The sequence below is a fragment of the Lutzomyia longipalpis genome, chromosome 1 (genome assembly GCF_024334085.1).
Source record: "Lutzomyia longipalpis isolate SR_M1_2022 chromosome 1, ASM2433408v1".
NCBI classification, from domain to species: Eukaryota; Metazoa; Arthropoda; class Insecta; order Diptera; family Psychodidae; genus Lutzomyia; species Lutzomyia longipalpis.
Window position 1 is genome coordinate 50,679,371 of NC_074707.1, and position 20,806 is coordinate 50,700,176.

A 20,806-nucleotide genomic window follows, 5' to 3' on the forward strand; every position below is an offset into this window, starting at 1 on the left:
GGGTTCTTCGTCGTTTTTAAACATTCGTCATTTCTAAAATATAGTGGAAAACTTTTTCCAACAGCTAAATAATAGCCAAACAGATAAACATAACCTCATTTTTTAAAAATTTAGTGTGCAAAAAAAGTGAAAAATACCGGATAAACTGCAATAGGTGTCCGGCGGGTTACCCTTTATACTATTAAATAATATTTTAGTCGAAAATTTGCATAATTCACATTTTTTTGTGACATAAGAAAAATTGAGTTTTTTTTTTATTTTAGTATTTTACGGCCGCGAACCTCATGTCCATAGGGGCAAAAAATTGAGGTTATGTTCGGAGAAACCTTTTTTCTCGCGTAAAATATGGCTGCGTAATTCGGCTGTAGATTTACGAAAAGGAAATTTTCAGTCAAGCAAAACATAACCTCAAAATAAATTAATTTTTTCTAACCGATAATTCCTTCAATTCCGAGTTATTTTTACAACAATTTAAGTAAGGTTATGTTAGCAGGTATATTTTACAACCTATTTGGTGTTATACGCTAAAAAATATACCTAATTTAGCTGAAATTTTTTTAGGTTATGATGAAGCGAGAGAAGCCAAAAATGTCAAAAGATGTGCCTGTCTTGTCAAATAAAATGCATCAGGAAGCTCTTAAGATTCTTTATAAACTTCCTGATGCCAAGATTTCAATGATGAACAATTTTCAGCAAACCCTTTGCAGTTACGGGAAGGACCCATTTTTTGTGAAAAATAAAATTGGAAGTGTGAGAATTTTGGCTAGGAAAATAATTAAGAGGGTGAAGGACATCCCTCCGGGGGGTTTTCATAGCATTTCATCCCATAAATCGCACAGTTTTTGCACATGAAAATTTACTTTGAGGTTATGTTTGGGGTGAGAGGGAATTTTCCTCACATTAAACGTAAGTGAGTATAATTTTGCGCCCTGAGAAAATCTTCCACTTCACATAACCTCAATGCACATTTTGTGACAAAAAACCGAATTATGCAAATTTTCGTCAAGAAAAAGAAATAAGAGCAATTCATTTTTCCCATAATTCTCACTTATTTGCACAAAAAAAAAAACATTGTTTGAGGTTATGTTAGCGCAAAAAATACTCCGCTAAGTGTCAAAAAATACGCTTCTCGCGAAGACGTCAACCAAAATACGCCTCCGTCTGTTCAAAGCCATAGGATAAAAAATAACGATTTTTAATGTCCCTTATAATCTGGAAATTTCCAGTCTTTCCTTCTCGCGGGATAAGACTTCTTTTTATTAAGTGGACAATTAAAATGTTAAAAAAACCGATGACAAATTTTTTTTTCCAAATTCTTGAAAAAAAAACGTCCATATTGCACCATTCTCCCCTAAACAAACGAGATCTACAGAATTGACAAAATTGGACCAGTCTCCCCTAATAAACAGCTGACAAAAATTTCACCACTTCACCTCAATTCGCCGCAACTTCATTCTCTTCTCGTACTTTTTAATCAATTTTCTTCATCTTCAAAGAAAATGAAGAAAAAAGTAATTTTAATTAGTTTAATCGCCCTTAAAACGATTTCTAAGTGTTATTGTGATATGGTGAAGTGTATTTGAGGAGAAAAAATTAATCAGGTTAGTCAATTCAGTGAAAAAATCGACATGAAAGACGGACCGTCCTACCACGAAGCAAGAAGCCCAGTTTTCTTTTCCATTTTCCTGACTCATTTTCCTCGGGGTTGCATTTTCTTTGCCATTTCATGAGGCTTGGAGGCTATCTAAAGATGCCTGTCCAAAAATTTTCCTCAAAAATATTCCTGCAAGCTCAGATTTCGTGGTAGGACGGATTTGCTAGAACCGGGTTGGTCCGACTGCACATTCATGACTGTAAAATCATTTTCAAAGTCTATAAAAGCTTTCAAGGGGCTTTTAACATCTCTGTATATTTATAGGTGCTAAAAGAATTCAAAAACATTGAGAAAAGTGGTTTGAGGGGTTGTTTGAGGGAAAAATTGAAAGCAAGAAATTAGTTGGTATACCACAATCGTGGCATACCAAGTATTGTAATCGTCGGAAAAACCGACCACCTCAGATCGGGCTCAAACTTGGTATGAGCACGTTTTAGACATCCCACATTACGAAAATGGTGGTGGAAAATTTTTGATCCGGCCGGCCTGCCGGCCGGTCGCCCAAACTTTGCTTTATATCTCAAGAACGGTAACAGATAGAGACTTCCGGTTTGAAGTTTTCTATAGAAATGTGGGTGTAAAATTTCATTTTTTCGCATTTTCAAAATCCAAGATGGCCGCCGTCCGCCATTTTGAAATACCATCAACCAGTCCCCTTATAGCTAGAAATCTGAAATTTTAGTATGTTGTAGTGCTCAGTGAGACGTTTTCATCGATAATTTATACTTGAAAATCGGTCAAGCCGTTTAGCAAATATGGCGGCCTAAAGCAAAAAGTGTTTTTTCGATATAACTCGAGAACGGCTTGACCGATTTTGACCACCTTGGTATCAAATGAAAGGTTTCAAGAAGCCCTACAACTGTCTAGAACATTTCAAGTTCCAAAAATGGCCGCAAGAGGCGCTAAAAACAAAAACAAAAATTGCTTAACTTTACTGGGCAATATCTTCGAATCCCAATCATAGATTTCCTTGAATTTTTGATATGTTGTAGCGGGACTAATAATCTTGCATCAGTCCGAAAATGAAGAAATTCTATGTCGCCGTTTAGAAGATATGACCATTTAAAAAATTCTTGAATTTGAAAAGTTCTAAGAGCCATATCTCTTGAACCGCTTGTCCGATTTGACTCAATTTGGTATCAAATTAAAGGTTTTGCAATTATCTACAACTTTCTAGAGCATCAGAAACCTCTAGAACCATTCCTTCAGGACGAAAAATACGAAAAACTCTTTTTGTGAAACAAAAATCCTCCATTTTGTGTTCTAGAGGTGACCTTGAAAATCATTGAAATTTATGTCAATTTATAGCCTATTTTTATACCTTTCCAAAACTAGTCAAGAAATTTCTGTAGGTCTAATAGAACTTCAGATATGTGCATTTTTATCTTTCATATTGATGAATTTCATAAAAAAAATCAACTTTGCCTACTTATTCTACTCACAAATTAAATTACAACGCATAGACTGACCCATCCGCGTTGTGGTATACCAACTTTAATAACTGGACGCGTTATGATTGACTTTCTCATATAATCGTATTTAGAAATTTCCTTCAACCTCAAAGACAAAAGAATAAAGATTTTTTTCCAAGTAAAAGGATCCATTTTTCTCTTCAACCTTTTTTTTCTAAATATCAATATCATTTTTTTAATTCTAAATTAATTATTTCCCTCCTTAATATAGAAACTTTGAGAAACAAAAGGAAGAAGAAAAAAAAATGGTTTGATTTAGTCAACCCCTTTTCGCCATGGCGGCCCACATCTCTTCCAATATGAACCTCGAGAAGAGCTTCGAAGTTGTTGAATACCACCACAACTTTTCCCTTTACATTCCACCCCTCAATACACCCGTCTACCCGAACCAATATACAACGCACCATTTCCACCGTTGCTCTAAACCTTTTTTTCCAGCCTCTCTTTCTCTCTCTCCATGCGGGAGTTGTGTCTCACCCCCTCCCCGTGACATGGAGAAAACATGAGCATATCAAATGACATTGAACTTGACGACATCGGTGGCGTATTATGTAATAAAATTGATCTTATAATCATAAAGAGATTTCCTTTCTAATGACAATGCAAAAGGAAATTCGAAAAGAAGAGACAAATTAGCACAAAGGAAGCAGCATCGATGGGTTCTCTTATGCTTGGGGGTGGGTGTGGCAAAACTTTTAGGCGTTATGCTTTCAAAATGCGCGTGTCCCAATGTGATTACCATTAAAGTTTTCATGTTGTACAAAAGTAATTATGGCAAATTACATTTATTTAATTTACGACAAAGACCCCATTGTGTGTGTTACATGAGAGACCCCACATATGTGCGTCTCATTTAGCCACACCACCCTCCCACACTCAACACCCCTCGGACCGTTTTCATAACAATTTCTCAGATTTGAACCGGATACAGTTGGGGGAGAGAATATATATGGCAAATATACCCATTAATAGGCAATTGCTGGCAGATTATGTTGCCCTATAATTCAATTCCTCCTTGGGGGTGAAATGGTTCATTATCCCCATTCGACCATCACTGCGGGAGTCGCATTAAAATACTTTATACCATCTACGTTACACGCTAATAAAATACCTCCACCACATCTCCTAAAATTCCCTGATTACCACCATGGTGAAAATCTTTCTGTTAAAGATGTTTCGGTGCAAGAAGAGAAAAAAACATTCCTCATAGATCATGGTTTTTATACAACACGCATGAAAAAAATAAAAGTAAAGCAACTAATTATATACCCAAATACTCATCACAAATTCTCATTAAACTCACACAAGTTGGGAGACCTTCATTTTTAATTTGCCACTTCTTGTTGCTCTCCCTAATTAATCTAGGGATATTCATTAAATTACTACACAACACACACACGGAGAGGACCCTTAGTGAATTTATTCATACATCCATGGGATGCTTTTTGGGCGGGGATTATGCAGCATACATATGGAAAAGGGCAAAAGGCATTTTTACTTTCCGTCCCAAAGCTTTTGATCCCCGTGTGCAAATTTTGGAGCAACAATTGCATAACTTTTCCCTCGTTCTCTGGCTTCTCTCATGGCATTAGCTAAGCATTTTTTGAATGTTTTGCCTTTTGAAAGTATTTTAATAATAATTTATACTATACGTGTGGAATTTTTAATACCCTTCACATTGTCTGTCTAAACACTATCTGATTTTAATCCTTCTACTTTCGAGGTTTTCAAAAGGTAAATTATTCAAAATTGATTTTTCAATAAAGTTTTGAGATAATTTCCAAAATTTCTTTTCACTTTTATGTCTGTAAATCTGCATAAAAGCTTCAAAAGCTTAATAGACCTTATGCTTTTGCTTCAACATTCAATGAATGCTTTATAAAGTAATTAAAACAACTACATTTGCGTATAAATTCTAAGCTTTATTCATGTGAGCTTTTTAATGAAAACATATTATTATCTTTCTATATACAGAGTAAAGGAATTATTAAAAGCTCTCTGCAGAACTTCCTCTCTATGTTATTTTTGCTCCCATTTTACTCTCCTTTGTGCAATATTATTCAAAGGGATGATGATTAAATAAAATCACAAAATAATAGTTAAAATTATATTGCGTGCTTCTGAGAAAATTATCTCTTACTTCACATACTATATGACGACATGTATGCCCTTTCTTTTACTTTTACTCAAACACACAAGAACCGAGGATTTTCTTCTTCCTCTTTCGTAGTATTCAGTTGAATAAAAAAAAATCCACCCCTTAACTTCTCGTATATATAACTCGTACGCACGAATATACTAAAAGGGAGGGCAGATAAGCGAATAAAAATTCTTTGACATACTCTCACTTTGAAGCTTTTGAGGGTGGTTTTGAGGGGTGTTGAAGCGAAAGCGCAAGAAAAAAAATTGCAAATTGGGAGGGTGGAATGTGGCAGTGTTACATACATTGTACGAGTTGGTGAATTGAAATTTCGGGAGACGCGGAATTTTGGTACAATAAAAAGGTAAAATTCTCATTTAAAAGGGGTGGTGCTAATACGTATTCTCAACAAATAAAAATTTATTTCATCATTCTGCTCATTTCCGCCAACAGTTCACCCCCTATGCGCCCTCCCCTTGTCGACCGGGGGTTGAATGAATGTAAGAGGTGAATATTTAATACATCGCCCACCCACCCCCAAAGCTGGGAATTTCACTTTTTTTTTCAGTGTATTCGAGAGGGTCGACAAAGTATATAGCGCGAGGGAGGGAAAGAAATTAAGATAGAGTAGCAACAGGATGGAAAAAAAGTTGGGAAACAAATTAATTTTCCTCTTTTTTTTTTACATCAAAATTCCCCCGGACTAGACTAAAATCCAAGTTCAATTGAAATTCGCTCAAGTCAAATTTATAGGATGTTGCCAAAAGACTCTTCCGTGGGTTCGAAGAGTAATCTTCCTTCTTTTTTCTCCACCAAATATTTACATGATGGAAAAGTGCTCTCCTTTTTTTTATTGCCCCCCAATAAATTGTTATATGACTTTGAGGAACAAATTGCTTGCGTATTGTAAGCACCCCGCCATTGGGGGGCAAAAGTTTCCTCCAAGCAATCTGAAAAATGGGGAATTTGAGGGAACTTTGCGAATTCTTCTAATGCCATGGATGGATAAAATGTATAAACTGGACAAACGCCACCCCCTGATGTTGTCCATTTCACCGTATTAAATCGTCTAAGGAGACACGAGGGGTGAGAGGTCAAATCCCTCGCTTGAAAAAAAAAACGTAAAATAAAATAAATTGAATATATATTCCAAAAGCTGTGCAGCATGGCTCAATTCAAATCAAAACGAACGAAAATCCCCTCTGACGGGAGCTTTTTTGACGAGGGTGTATAGGGCGCTGTGTATACGTCAGAGGGTGAAATAGAGTTTCCCATCATGAAAATTTGAGGTTCACCCACCAGCAGTAGCATTGAATTACACTATTCTCGTATTTCTGTACCCATCGTGGGGAGGGAAAACATCAAAGGCGGGCGCGCGAGAAGTTAATGCGTGGAAGAAAGTGGCAACGATTACGGGCATGTTTTACGGTGACCGCAAAAACGCAGAAATCACAGCCATCACCCAAAATCGTTTACACACAATGAGGTCACATGTGGTTTCTCCAATTTCAGGTGCGCCATATCGCCCCCTTACAAAAGCTAAATTTGCCTGTCTATTGCATTCACTTCCCGCTCCCTCGTCGGGGAAAAAGCTCTTATACCGAGAATTTCGTTCGTGATCCAAATTCTTCACATTTCACAAATCTCAAATTTCCTTTCACAGTACGGCCTCAACTGAATATTGCACCACAATTATTTTATGTGGTTTTTGTGGAGATCGATGAATTATATTGGAAATATTAATTTGAAGTATTCCCTATGAAATATTCATGTATTAATTATTTTTTTGATTAATAAAAATTCTTTCGGAAAATCAATACTTTTCAATGGATTAATTTCAATGGAAATTGTATATAAAGAGAGACAAAGCTTGCAGGAAATTATATTTTACATTACGTCAGGGTCAGAAGGTTTTCAATTATTTAATTTAAATATTGATTACAATTTTTATTTAGGAAAAATTGTCTTTTATTATACATTTTTCTTTTTTCGTTTAAAAGATTTTTTAAAGCTTATTCAAAAGATAAAATAATTGATTAAAATTTATATGTTTCATGAGTCGAAATTCGACGTGAAAAATCACCAGGCGCCTCCACTGATAATAGAAAGTTAATTTTAAAGAGAAAAAGAAACTTTTGGTTCCAAACCAGGCATCTCCATCACCATTTTGTATATTTCTTCCATAATAAATTTTAGAAATTCTTAAAGAAAAAAGACTTATAAATGGATTGAAAGCTTTAACAATTATTTCTTTTTTTTTAAATCAGTTTAAAACAATATATTTAAAAACAAATAGAGATCTTATTGTATTTGTCAGCAGTTAAACATCCCTTGAATAAGAAAGTGAACTAAAAGCACTGAACTTGAAGCACTGAACCTGAAACACTGAACTCTGTAAGTACTGAACACACCGTCATAAAGTGGAGATTTATTTTATAACCAAGATAATCTACTTTGCAAAATCCACCGTTGAGACAATTTGCCGTAAATAAAACAATTATTCAACTTATTTGAAAACTTAAATGTAATGAACTCTGAAAGTTTCACTTAAAAACTTTACAAAATTTAAACTTTCAAAATGTAATTAAGCATGATGGAAAATTCATCAAAAATGTCCGTTGAATATTAATTTGTCTGAGATAGAGTAAAAAGTTTCCTATTTAAGGTGAAGACTTTCCCGAGAAATGCGGAGACAATTTGGCACGTGGGACAATTATTTCAGGCTATTACAAAGTATAAAATAAAACGCGTACCTATTATTTGTTTGATATTAAATTCCTCTTTTGTGACTTCCACGTGGATGGATATATATTGGTAAAACTTTAAAACTTTTTGCTTTGAGCTTTTCTGAGAAATAAAACGCCTCTGTGTGCAAAAGTAAATATAGTGAAAGTTGAAGTATTAGATGGAGTTATAGCTACTAATTATGGATTTTGAAATTAATGTGAGAGAAGTTATGGAAATGATTTCTCTCCATATTGAAAAAGGGCTCAAATGGTGTATCTTTCCCAGAAGGAAAGTCCCACTTTAACCCCTTTAAGCAACCCCAATAGCCTCAAGTGACGCCAAACCAATCTGCCTTCGGCTCTTGTGGGAGAACAACCCAATGTTGAAACCCAAATAATAAGAGGGATATATGATGGAGGAAGGAAAGGAGAAACTCTCAATTTATACAATTACACTTGTAAGTGGCACTTAAAGTTCATTTTCTACACTGTGTGGCTCAGAAAGTTTGGGTTTTGTCGACAAAGAGAGTGAGAGGAAGAGCGAGAGCTTTCCAGAGAAAAGCTCAGGGACTTTCTACGGAATTATCTTCGAGTGTAATTTATATAATTGCTTACGTGTCTCATGTACCCAATGTGTGACCTCTCTGTGGCCACCGTCAAACATTTTCAATTGCTCCAACCACCCCCTGTGTGGGAAAAACCCACACAACCCCCCTATGATGGTGGTGGGAAAATTGAAGAAAGGGGAATTGATGGTGAGAATATTTGTGGCTATTGTTGTACATGGTGCGAATAACATGGACTTTTTGGGGCTACTAAATGTTCCCTATCTCTGCCCATAAATCTATACCGCTCTTGAAGGTATTAATACATTGACTTTGTTGGGGCTCTCTGTGGGAGTTCGCGCGCGCTCAATTTCTCAACGTCATCCCCATTTGATCAATTTACTTTATTACATCGTACCGGGCTCATGGGGAGCGTGCGTGAGGAACTCACCTGACATTGTGGCAAAGCTCGACCTTCTGGGCGCTTTGCCTTCCATCCAAGTAGTGGCGGAATACAGATGACAGCTGACATGATCCACACGAAGGCGATCATCACAACCGCCCTTACTGGTGTACGTGTTTTAAGGTATTCCACGGCCTTCGTTATGCTCCAGTACCTTTACAAAAATAAATAAATAAAAAAACAAGAGAAAAGGATTTTTATATGATCAAATTAAATAATTTGAATGAATTGAGATAATTTTAAATATCCGATTTGACTAAATTCGTCTCACAGATTAAAATAAATTCAAATAAAAAATTAAAAAAAACGCTAATAAGTCATAAATGATTAAGCAAAATGAACAATTTCGTATTTTCAAAGAGATATACCCAAACCTCCCATTCCCTCTTAATATAAACATTCTGTTTATAGTCTCTTATTAATTGTGCTTCAATCGATACTTGTGTGCTCATCAAAACCATGAATTCTGAGAATTTATTAATAATGAGAGGAAAATTTTCTGAGCTCATAATAATTTTGGTGATATCAGCATCTCATTTGCGTAACCCAAAACTTTTCCCTCCCACCCTCTCCGTCAAAAACGTCGCGTTTGCATTATAATCAGTAAATTGATGGAGATTTTTTTATTGTTAAATGTATTGATAAATGGGTCGGGGAAGAAGCTTCATACCTGTCGAGTGAGATGAGACAGAGATTCATGATGGATGCTGTGCAGAGAAGGACATCCATTGCTGAATGAATGTCACACCACCATGCACCAAAAATCCAATAGCCCATCAACTCATTGGCCAGGGAGAAGGGCATAATGACGAGCCCGAGAAAGAAGTCCGCCACTGCGAGGGAGGCTATAAACCAATTCTGGATACCTTTGAGGGATTTTTCCGTGGCAATGGCAATTATCACGAGCATATTGCCAACCACGATGATCACCATGAGGATGGTGACAACGATGGAAGCGATGACGATGTGCGTTAAGCTGTACTTGTTTGGGTAGACAGTTTGGTAGATGGTGGTGGCATTTGGGGTGAAGTTTGAGCTGGTTGTTGAGAGGGCGGCAAAGAGGATTGTCGATGAGGATGAGTTTGTGACCATTGACAGGAAATCATCCACCATGGTTAGGTTCATCATTTGGTGGAGTTGTGCATCCATGTTTACCTTTGCACAAACACACTTCTTGAACGTTGGCGCTTAATTTACTCGTGTCTGATTGATTGCACCTACAACTGCCCACACATTCGCCACTTCGTGCTGCAAATTGGCAAAAGCCCCAACATTTTCTATCGCTTCGCATTACATTCCGCCACACCGGAATCATGTATTGTCCACACATTGTTTACATTCATCATAAAAAAAGCTCAGACTGTTTGTTTTTACTCTTTTTTGTTCACTTTTTGTTTTTTTGTTCAACCACCACTCTGGGGAATTTTTTATTGCAACTTTTCCCTCTGGGGTTGTGGTCTTGCTGCTCAATATTCCTCTTTTCCGCCAAAGTTAACTAAAAATGTATGGAAGGAAAGAATTAAGAGCTGATTTTTCGCCAAAAATAACAAAAAACTGCAATAAATTTTTAATTATTCATTTCTTTTAATTTTTTAGATTGTAGTTTAATGAGCTAAAAAATATATCCTTTTATACTCTTAAGTTATGGATTCAAATCCCATAGTTGAGGTTAAGATTTCTCTTTCAAACTTTTTTTCCTTTATAATTTTATTATCTTTGAGAAAAATTATTAAATAAAAGAAAACTCACAAGAAAATCAAATCAGATAAATAGGAAAATCTTCCTAATTACCATTCACAAAAATTTCCGTCCCAATCTACGTATAAGAAGCATTGTAAGAAGCGACGGCATATTAGGAAATTCAAATGGCAAGGCCAAGAAAGAAATTCTCCGGGGAAGGTCAAAAAAATACAAAGTGAGCTTTCATCATTTGACTTTTCTGACCAAAATTCCGGATATTTCTGTTATTTCACTGAATTTATTGCTCTGTGAGATTTTTCTTGCCTTTACCACGCACATCGACGAAAAAACCTCCCTCACACCGTGAAGAGAAGAAATTTATTGATCAACAAACTGTACTCCAATAAAAACGTCATCAGTTTCCATATCAAGCTCCCTTCCACCATCGAAAAAGCTCATTTTGTGCGGAATTGGTGTTTTTTCTGCTGCTGCCGCCACATAGGGCAATTAAGTGCTTTTCACACACGACCCAAAATTTTCAATAACCATTCATTATCCCAATTATTCGACAACTTTTTTTTTTCTATATACTAAAAGCAAATTAAATTTAACGTAAAAAAAAACATTGTTAATGGTTTAATTATTGCGCATAGAGTATCAAGGATTTAATGAAAAAAGATTGAAGCTTTTAGAGCTTTTTTTTCACCATCATCCCTTCCCACAAATATATTGTGAAAATAGGCAATTTATTGCAGAGAGAAAGAGTGTGTGTGTGGTGAGAAAAAAAGTGGCAAAATGACTGATAGAGTCACATATAGGAAGGTACCTAAACACGCGTAGAGGATAGATTTGATGAATTTGCTGAAATTCTCCTTCGTTTCAATGTGCTATTTGTGATACAATTTTCTCTATTTATTTACATTATGACTAAAAATGGCACAGCTGGGGAAATTGTTTGTCTAAGCATACGAAAATCTCAATATCAAACGCAAATATTGACAAATTCTGACTTGAGGAAGTATATTTATGATTTTTTTTTCGTTCGCTCAGTCATTTTTTTTTGCTACTGCTTAGAATTCCTTTCACCTCGTATGGGACTTCTTCGCGGGTGCTATAAATTTAAATTTTAATATACCCGTCATGGGGTATGAAATGTATGAAATAGCAAAAGAAGAATATAGCAAAATATCAGTTCATAAAGTAGGTATATAATATCTTAAAACACACCCACTCTTGTATTTCCGCGCGTGGCTTTGTGTGCTCCCCTCACGGTTCCACAAAAGAGAGACTCTTCGGGTACAAATTAGTCTTTCACTGCACGTAATTACACGCTTGGATGCAAGTGAGAAGCCGATGAAGGCGGGTGGTACACCAAGAGACCCCCAAGTACGAGGTAAATAGTCGTAAATCGCAATGTAGAACGCCTCCCCCTTTTTATAATTACATCCATTTTTTACCATTCATATAACTTATAGTGCAATTTATACTTGTTTAATTTACTTTGCTCAATTTACTTCATTCATTCACAATGTCCACCCACCTTGTGTTGGGGGTGGAACCCTCATTTGTACAGAGAGCGGGCGGCAGAGAGCAATGCAGGGCAGTATATCAAATAGAATTTACCCCTTTATCATAAAAATTCACATCGTCTTCCCTCGTGTTTGCAATTGCCGCCTCTGTTTTCTATAACGCGCGAATATTGCATTATATACATAGCTGAAAGCTCGGGAGAAAGCTCTTTGCGTGCCGTTAATCGATATTGCAAATTGCCATCCTTAAGATATCCTTCTCTGCGATGGTGTAGTTGCCACACACCGCCGCTACATCCCCAGCAGTGCGAATTAAATGCACTCCAAGGTGCAAGTTTCTCCAACAAATGTCATATCCGGCTAAGAACTTTGAGCACACATTCTCCTGGGAGGAGATCACGCGGATATAAGCTGCAGATTACCTGTACTGGCACTTTAGATATATAGCACCGCCCTGAACTACACACAATCCCCAGGATGCAGTAAAAGGATACGGGGGAAAATTAAATAAATCAGAAAATTATATTCTTCCCCCAAGGATTTAATTTAAGTATATAGGTATTTAAATAAATGAGCTTTCTTTGCATTAAATTTATATACGAATTTGTAGGAAGGCATAAAAAAAGAGTTCAAAATAATTTCTAAAATCTCTCAAAAGTAGATTTTTTTATTACAAGAATTTTAATCCCAAACATTTAAATGAAATAAAAAAAAATATTTAAGGGCACGACGGCGTCATTAAGTCCAACCTTCAAGGCAAATTCATTTCACAAAAATATTTTGTCCCAGCAAGGTAATAAATTAGAACAAATTGCAGTATTTTTTGCCAAAAAATTTAAATGATTCAAACCTCAAATAGTATTGAACAAGCTTAAATGCTTCAACCGAAGCTTTTAGTTCATTTAGAAAGTATATATAGAAATATTTTATTGCAAAAAGTTCTAGATGAGACTAGTTATACAAAATATGAGCTCTATAAAGTGGAAGATAGCCCAAATTGCTCTCGAAAAGGTTTATTTTCAACTAAAGTTTTTCATATTTATGTACACTATTGGGCGCCCTTTTAAATAATTATTTTAAGTTTATTTGATTTTTTTCCTTCTAAAAACGTTAAAATGAATGCAAAAGGGAAAGATTAAGCAGTATCAATTTTTACAAAAATTTAATTAAATTTTACTTTAATTTAAAAGATTTTTTAAATTTTGGCACACAAAAATTGTTATTTATATCTTTTTAATTAAATAATCTAAAGGTTTTTATTTAATGAAACTTTTAATATAAAAATATAATATTCTTAAAGGAAAAATCCTTTCTAAAACAATATTCAATAATAATAAAAAATAAACATAAAATATCCAATAACATGCCTTCTCTACTCGTTTGTGTATGCACAAAGATATGACATAGATATGAATATTATATACCTTCAAGATAAGGGGAGAGAGCGAGCATCGCAATATGTTCTGTGGAAATTTATCAACAACATAAAAAAGAGATTTAAATTGAAAAGTTAAAGGAGCATCCTCGTAGTTACTTGAGTACGGCAATCTAGTTGAGATTCGAGAGAGAGATATTTAATATGCTGCATAACAGAAGGGAAATGCAGAGAGAAAATATTTCTCAATTCCCATTCTTCGCATTGGAACTTTTCAACTCTATATATCGCAAAGCACACCCATCTCAAATGGAACTTTGAACTTTTCAGTTCACCTGAATCCTGTTGTATATGTACCTGGAACATTGAGTGGTGCATTTTATCAATTCAACAAAAGGGGAGCACAGATTGAGAAGATTAAAGAAATCAACCCTCTTGCGTCTCTCCATCCCGCTTGTACCATTGTGAAGTCTGGCTTGGCTTTCTTTTGTCATGTTGTCTTGTGTCAATTTACCTTTCGACTCTTTTCGAGTGGATAATTTTTTGGGTGGTGGAGGAGTGAAAAGGAAAGTAAGAGAGAGAGTTGATGAAAAAAAAATGGAAGAGGTTGGAAAAGAAGTCATGCTCACGAGAGGATGTACACAAAGAGACAGAAAATATTAAAGTTTAATGCTCTTCGAAGGAGGTATGGGGCGTGGCGGAGATGGTACAAAAAAAAGTTAGTTGACATGTCCCTTGTTTGTCTTGTAACACAGATGAGGGGGTGGAAAGCATTGGGGATTATTACTTTAAAAGTAGATTTATATGTAATGTATATTTATATGAAAAAGATCTCAGTATTGTTTCCATTTAATTATAAATTAGATACGTCACAGCAGGAAGAAATCCTACTCAACTTTGCTAAGGAGAAAGAGAGAGAGAGGGGCAATGTCTTTTACAGCAAGACGACCAATTTGATTGCGATAGTCTCATATAAATTCAATTAATTTCCCTTTCGGGGTTGGAAAAGCGACGAACGCAAACACAGCATATAGCACACACACAACCACCACCTCCTCCTGAGGGCACACCCAAGTCATACGCATCGCCCCATATAAACTTTTTGGCACAAGAATGGATGACAAAGTGCGAGAACAAACCCCTTAATCCTCACAGCAGTACCATCGTCTACGGAGTACGGTACACACGAGGAAACCAAATTGAATCGAGACGAGACAATTACCTGTCAACACAAATTTTATTACACATTTTACTCTCACTCACTGCGCCTTTAGACCCCACTGTGCCATAGACACGCTCATATGTTCTCCTCACACAAGCCCCCCTCATACAATGGAAATGATATAAAGATGCCCCGTTTGTGGCTTCTGCTTTCCCTCAGACCCTATATACATAAATGCGGAAAATGAGCCAGAATTCGCTTGTGGAGAATCACTTTTGCCCACATCGCTGACGTAAGCCTTCTGCTCAGCAGGAAAGGTACAACATTTTTGGCTATATGCTCCACTCCTCACAGGTAAATTCTCTCACAGTAGGACTTTGTGGCTTTTTCCTTGTACAAGCACAATGTGTGGGCATCACAAGGGGGGCTAACGACTAACACTTACACCCAGCAGTGTGTGCTTGTAAATTAATGTCAATATTTACATTGAGTGAACTTTTACACTCTCCTCTGAAAAGGATTGAAAGCTAACTTCTAGTTTTCATCCAAACTCTAAATTTTCCTACTTGAGCTTTTTTTTGATTCAAGTTTTTATCTTGATTAAGGAAAAACCAAAGTTTTGCTGCTGAATCATCGAGTTCTGGGAATATTTAATATATTTCAAAAGACCTCAAAGAGTCCTTTTTAATATTTACCCTTATTTTGGACATTTGCGTAAAATGTTTTAAAAAATGAACGAAATATTATTTGTAGACACAGGGAAAAATTCTCTTAAAAATTTTGTTTTTTTGTTTTTTAAGATTGATAAAAGACGTCTAATTTGAAATTCTTTCAAATACACAAAACATCGCAGAAAAATTCACAAGAGAGGGAAGAATCATTTTCCTTACATTACAATTTGAATTAAGACAACAAAATGAAAGAAAAAACTTGAAAAATCCCAAAACAAATAATTTGCAAGAAGGTCACCGAGAAAGTTCAAAGGCAACAGAGGTTACAACATCGCATATAAAGGTAGTTATGTTCACCTTCATACGATTGTGATGCTCTTAATACAGGAATTTATGAAAATCTCACATATCGAAGCATTCTCTCCCCAAATATATAGAGAGCATAATTTAAAAGCTTCTATCGTAAATTTTTTTATATAGACCGTATTAGTAGTAAACAACCAAAATAAAAAAGCATTCCAAATGATCCAATAAATTCGATACCTATTTAGCAATAAAAATCCAAAGCTCATGAGGCAGTAACATCAATATTTGATTTCAATATTGAGTTTTAGATAGCGTATATCCTGTATAGGAAATATAGAACAAAGTGAAAAAAATATATTGAGCTTTTTCATTTTATAAATTCAAATATTGAGCTTTTAATTTTATTAATAAAATGAAAGATAATTGATTTTTTACGCTTAATATGTCTCTCTAATTACCCAGAGTGATTTAATGGTGATTATGTAAAAATATTCGATATGTAGTGTTTATCCTGGGTTATCGTACATAATAAATCCAAATTAATACATACAATTATTCCAAGCTTTATGTACATAACATAAATTACTTTATCAATGTTGCATTGTCATTCGGTTTAATATACACTGTAAATGAAAATCTCGTGGAAATTACGAAATTTTGTTGTAGGAACTTTTGGGAAGAATATTCTGAATAAAAACATTCTTTACGTAAAAGAGACCATTTTACGTTATTGGATAAATAATGTATTTAATTTACGTGTATTTTCCTATGTAATGTATTAATGTGAAGTTCTTAAAGAACTTTTATGTTAAAGACAAAAAAATATACATAATAAAAAATATTAAGAATATTTAAATAATTACTTCAGTAATTTCTCTTTACTTTCCCTTGTGAATATTCCTATTATTAAATAAAAATTAATATAATCCTAGGATGTATTAAAAAAAATCATTCCATTGTAATTCAATACGTGATCATATGAAAGGAACAATGATTTTCCAACGTGTAAACAAAACGTATTTTTTTCTCATTGTATTATATCCGACTACATGAAAATAAATATAAAATTGTGAAGAGATTTGACATTTTTCTAAACATCTCTGACATTTTTATCCTCTCAAGTCGGCCTTCAAGTGCTCGGTGAGTGCTCTAAGAAGGAGTAAGGAAAAAAAAAACGAGGAAATTCCTTGCCACCCCTTTTGGGTCACATGTGGAACTCCCCAAAAAGCCATCAAATGCAGAGAGCGTGGGGGTACGATGTATAGTAAAAAAAAAAAAACGACAAGTCCAAAGTGAATAGATGAAACATAAATATTGGATTTCTGCCAAAATATATACGCATTCTCCACTTTAGAGACTAATTTCCTTCTGACCTAAGCACAAAAGTACTCCGAAGAGTGCTACATAAATTTCAATATAGCTGCATTGTGTCCTCCAACCAAGTTCAGCACTAACAACAAAAAATTTAACAATAATGTCACGAAAATGTCAGGATTGTGGAAGCGCTCCTTTTTTCACCGAGAGTGTCCTCGCTCGCGTCCAGAAGATGAGTGACATTAAGCCATCTCTAATTATCTATCTAACTGGGTGAGCCGTATTTAATTATCCGGTTAAGGAGGACTCTTACGTATACACGAAAGGAAAAAGCGGAAGGAAATTGAAATGTTATATAGAGAACATATTCGATGTTCAATTGCCTCCTATAAGAAGGGAGAGTCATGCAAATCAATATTTCATATACAACTTACATAGATTATGTAAATTCCTCATTGATTCTCGTCACCCTGTGTGAATTGCTCAAGGCGGAGGCAGACAATCAATTTAATCTTTAATCTGTTGGTGAGCAGCCACGTCTAATTTGCTTAATTTCTCTTTGGCGAGAAGCAAAAGTTGTCTGTTTTACTAAACTTTTCACGCGTCAAGAGAAAAGAAATGAGCCCTAAATGGGAGGGTGGTGTGGGTAATTTTTTCGCCGTGGCAATCTCATCACATCACACGAAAATGTCCACCCATCGCATGAAAAAGCTCGACAATATTGTGTCTACTAAAATATATATTATTTAACGTGAACAAAGGGGAGATGCCATGAGAAAAGCTCCGAGTGGAATTTAATGGGTTAATCGTCTAGTCCTACTTACACATGATGCTCCATTCGGCGTACGGATGGGGAGGATTCACCTTTCGCAATTCCACGTGAAACAACACATACGTGAGAAACTAAATAAGAAAACAACCCTATCTCATACGGGGGACCCGGAAACACGTCTCACCACCCACTTTTCCTCTAAAAAGCTCGCTATTTCCTCCTTTCGCGAAAATCCAACGGGTGACGCGACACCTGAAGTATGGGGGGCAATGGATTGCGTTCGTGGTCTGTATGCAAACTCGCCCGTGACACATTCGAAACGTAACTAAACAGTGAAAATGCTCGGAGGAAAAGTCGCGTGAGAAAACTGAGCACAACACCCAAGGATTGCAAATGTATTTGTGGCTGATGGGAAAATTGTGGCTCTCACTACGAGGATTTTCTCAATTTTCTTCATGCCGCTCACCAGACACCGTGTATTTTGGCCGCTCTCACCATGCTGAGAGAAATATTTTGCAGAATAATATTTGGGATGTTGAGAAAATACCTACTGGCCTATATCTAGGTACTACCCAGCGGCATGTGAAATGGTACAATTTGCCGATACATGCGCACAAAATACACCTCCTTCCCCTTAAAACACAAATCCCATACAATATTGTACCATGCTCGCATTCTCTCTCTCTCTCTCTCTCTCTCTCTCCGTCTCAGGCTCTCTGTACCGACGATGAAAGCTCCCTATATGTATTCGAACTTTCCATCAAAACTCCCTGTGAGAGGGTGGCCAAAAGCAATGTGGAATGTCGTCATGCGGGACTCAATAATCACTGAGAGAAAAATCTTTTCTTGTAATTCAAAGTGAAAGGAAGAAGATTACGAGAGTAGCAGGAAATTGTATTATGTACAATGTAATTGCTAATATATATAATAAATTTTCCTTCCTTGCTGATGACTGATAAATTAACTTTGATCCCTTTAAAACATCCCCTTGAGGGAAACTTGGAAAATTTTTAACCCTTTTATGACTTTCTTGTGCGATGAATATTAAATGGAATCAATTACGTTAAAAAAAAATTTAAATCTCCTTGTACCAAGAATTTTGGTTTAGAATTGTCGATTACAGACAATTTTATGTAAGAAATCGCAAAAATGTTAGAAAATTCTTGGGAAAACTTTGGTTGAGAACGTTAGAATAATAATTTATTTATACTTTGTAAGAGCTTTAAAAAATAATTATCAAATAAAAAATCATTTAAGAATCTCGTGAGCCTGCCTGAGTTAACTGATTTCATATTATTTATAGGTAAATTGTAGAATTCCAAGAAAGATATTTGATATTTTGCGTCTAATCTTTTTTCATCTATTGATCAAGGAACTTTATTGCTTCCGATAAATATCATTTCTTCGTTAAAGTTCTCGGAAGTAAATGGTGCAAAATCAGGAAAGACGCAATAAATTTTATGTCTAAAGTTTTTTTACAAGAATACAGCAGCTTTTCTTAAAACGACTAAAAAGCTCCTCGACTCTCTCTGTTAGTCTTTGTCTCTCTGAGAAAGCCGGAAGTTGCTTTTTAGTTTTTTTCCGCTTTTTTTTCTTCCAATAAATACTCTCTCAAGCGGCTCGAAAGTATCGATTGGGAATATGTAGTAGTTCTAGATCGTTTATTCCACAAACTAATGGCATGTCACGCTGTGCTGCTCTATGGCATGGAGACAAAATATACGAGTCCTCTTGTATATGGAGATTTGTGAAGGAGAGGCAAAAAAAAGAAGTTCCAAGAAGACTCTTTAAATGGAAATCTCCTCCATCCTGACCCATTTTGAGATTCTATTCTCATACCGTCGTGCGGGAGTCATCAGGAAAGGAATTTCAGACAATAGTTGGCATTTTTTGTGGCACCATCTTCATAACTGATTTACATCTACCCACACAATGCTTTGCTGCTAAAAACTACAGCTTTTTGGGATTTTTTTTCAGCAATTCAGTGGGTTGAATAGAATTTACAGCTGAATTTTTTTTTTCGTGGCAGTAGAATCCTCGAGGCGGTTCCACTTAAACAAAAAAAAATTATGCGGAGAACACAGAACGTGTTTAAATTCTAATGCCCAAAATCGACGGTCCATTATATGAAAGCATGTGTACGTGCTCTACACTGCCTTGAGCAAATTCCATGATTAAATGTTTTCATCTTAAAGTATCTTGGATTCCTTTCGCACAGTAGGAGTTACATGAACAAAAAAATTTAGATTTATGACCTAAACATGGGATATTTTTTAATGAACTTTTGCAAAAGATTTTTTTCTTCTGCTCAAAAGAGAAATCTCTATTAAATCAGCACGCCCAAATCAATGTTTATTACGTCTAAGAGCCGCATCATTTTTAACATAATGTTAGTTTAAAAGAAGTAGGAATTTTATGAGGTTCATTTTGCAAATATATATATTTTTTTTAAATAATAAAGAATGCATTACGTGGTGTGGAATATCAATGTATTGTTGGGAATTTTATGGATAAAACAAACGTATGTGTTGCATGTTTGGTAAGAGGAGCAGTTGAATTGGGAAATTTTGCCTCAAAAACCCATTGCTCTCATTTCAAAAATGGGTCACCAATTCAATTTGCTTTGGTTGATTGTTCGGAAACTCCCCATTAATATTTTCTCACACTCTCTGCATTAACTCCACCCCCCCCTCCTCCTCCCTGTGAGTGATCGGAAGTGCCTGAGGGTATCTAAAAATATACATTTAATTCCACTATCAAGTCATTACACCAAAAATAAATATTTATCCTAATGGCACGACGAAATTGCGAAGCTTTAAATACCTTAAATACTTGTTGAGAACTCCCCAAAAATCACGAAAGGTGCTGAGTAAAATGTTTTGGCAATCGCAAGGGCTTCCTAATTGGAATAAAATTAAACATAAATACAATAAATTTTATAATTCGTCTTATTGGAAAAAAATACTGACGCGTTGTCCCCCCTCCCGATAAATTCCC

At 35.5% G+C, this 20,806-nt stretch overlaps 1 protein-coding gene across 3 annotated transcripts in view; it reads right to left on the reverse strand.

Moving 5' to 3' along the window:
- Window positions 1-20,806, reverse strand: part of LOC129788185 (alpha-2C adrenergic receptor-like) — a 44,430-nt gene that overhangs the window by 15,505 nt on the left and 8,119 nt on the right. For 2 of the 3 annotated variants that reach the window (XM_055824243.1, XM_055824242.1), the window contains exons 2-3: window positions 9,671-10,495; window positions 8,989-9,154 (exon numbers count right to left, since the gene is read on the reverse strand). In XM_055824243.1, coding sequence (XP_055680218.1) covers window positions 8,989-9,154; window positions 9,671-10,149 — 645 coding nt within the window. In that variant the 5' untranslated portion in view covers window positions 10,150-10,495. Of the gene's footprint in view, window positions 1-8,988; window positions 9,155-9,670; window positions 10,496-17,861; window positions 18,236-20,806 lie in introns of those variants that run through there. The other variant, XM_055824245.1, reaches the window with a different exon arrangement.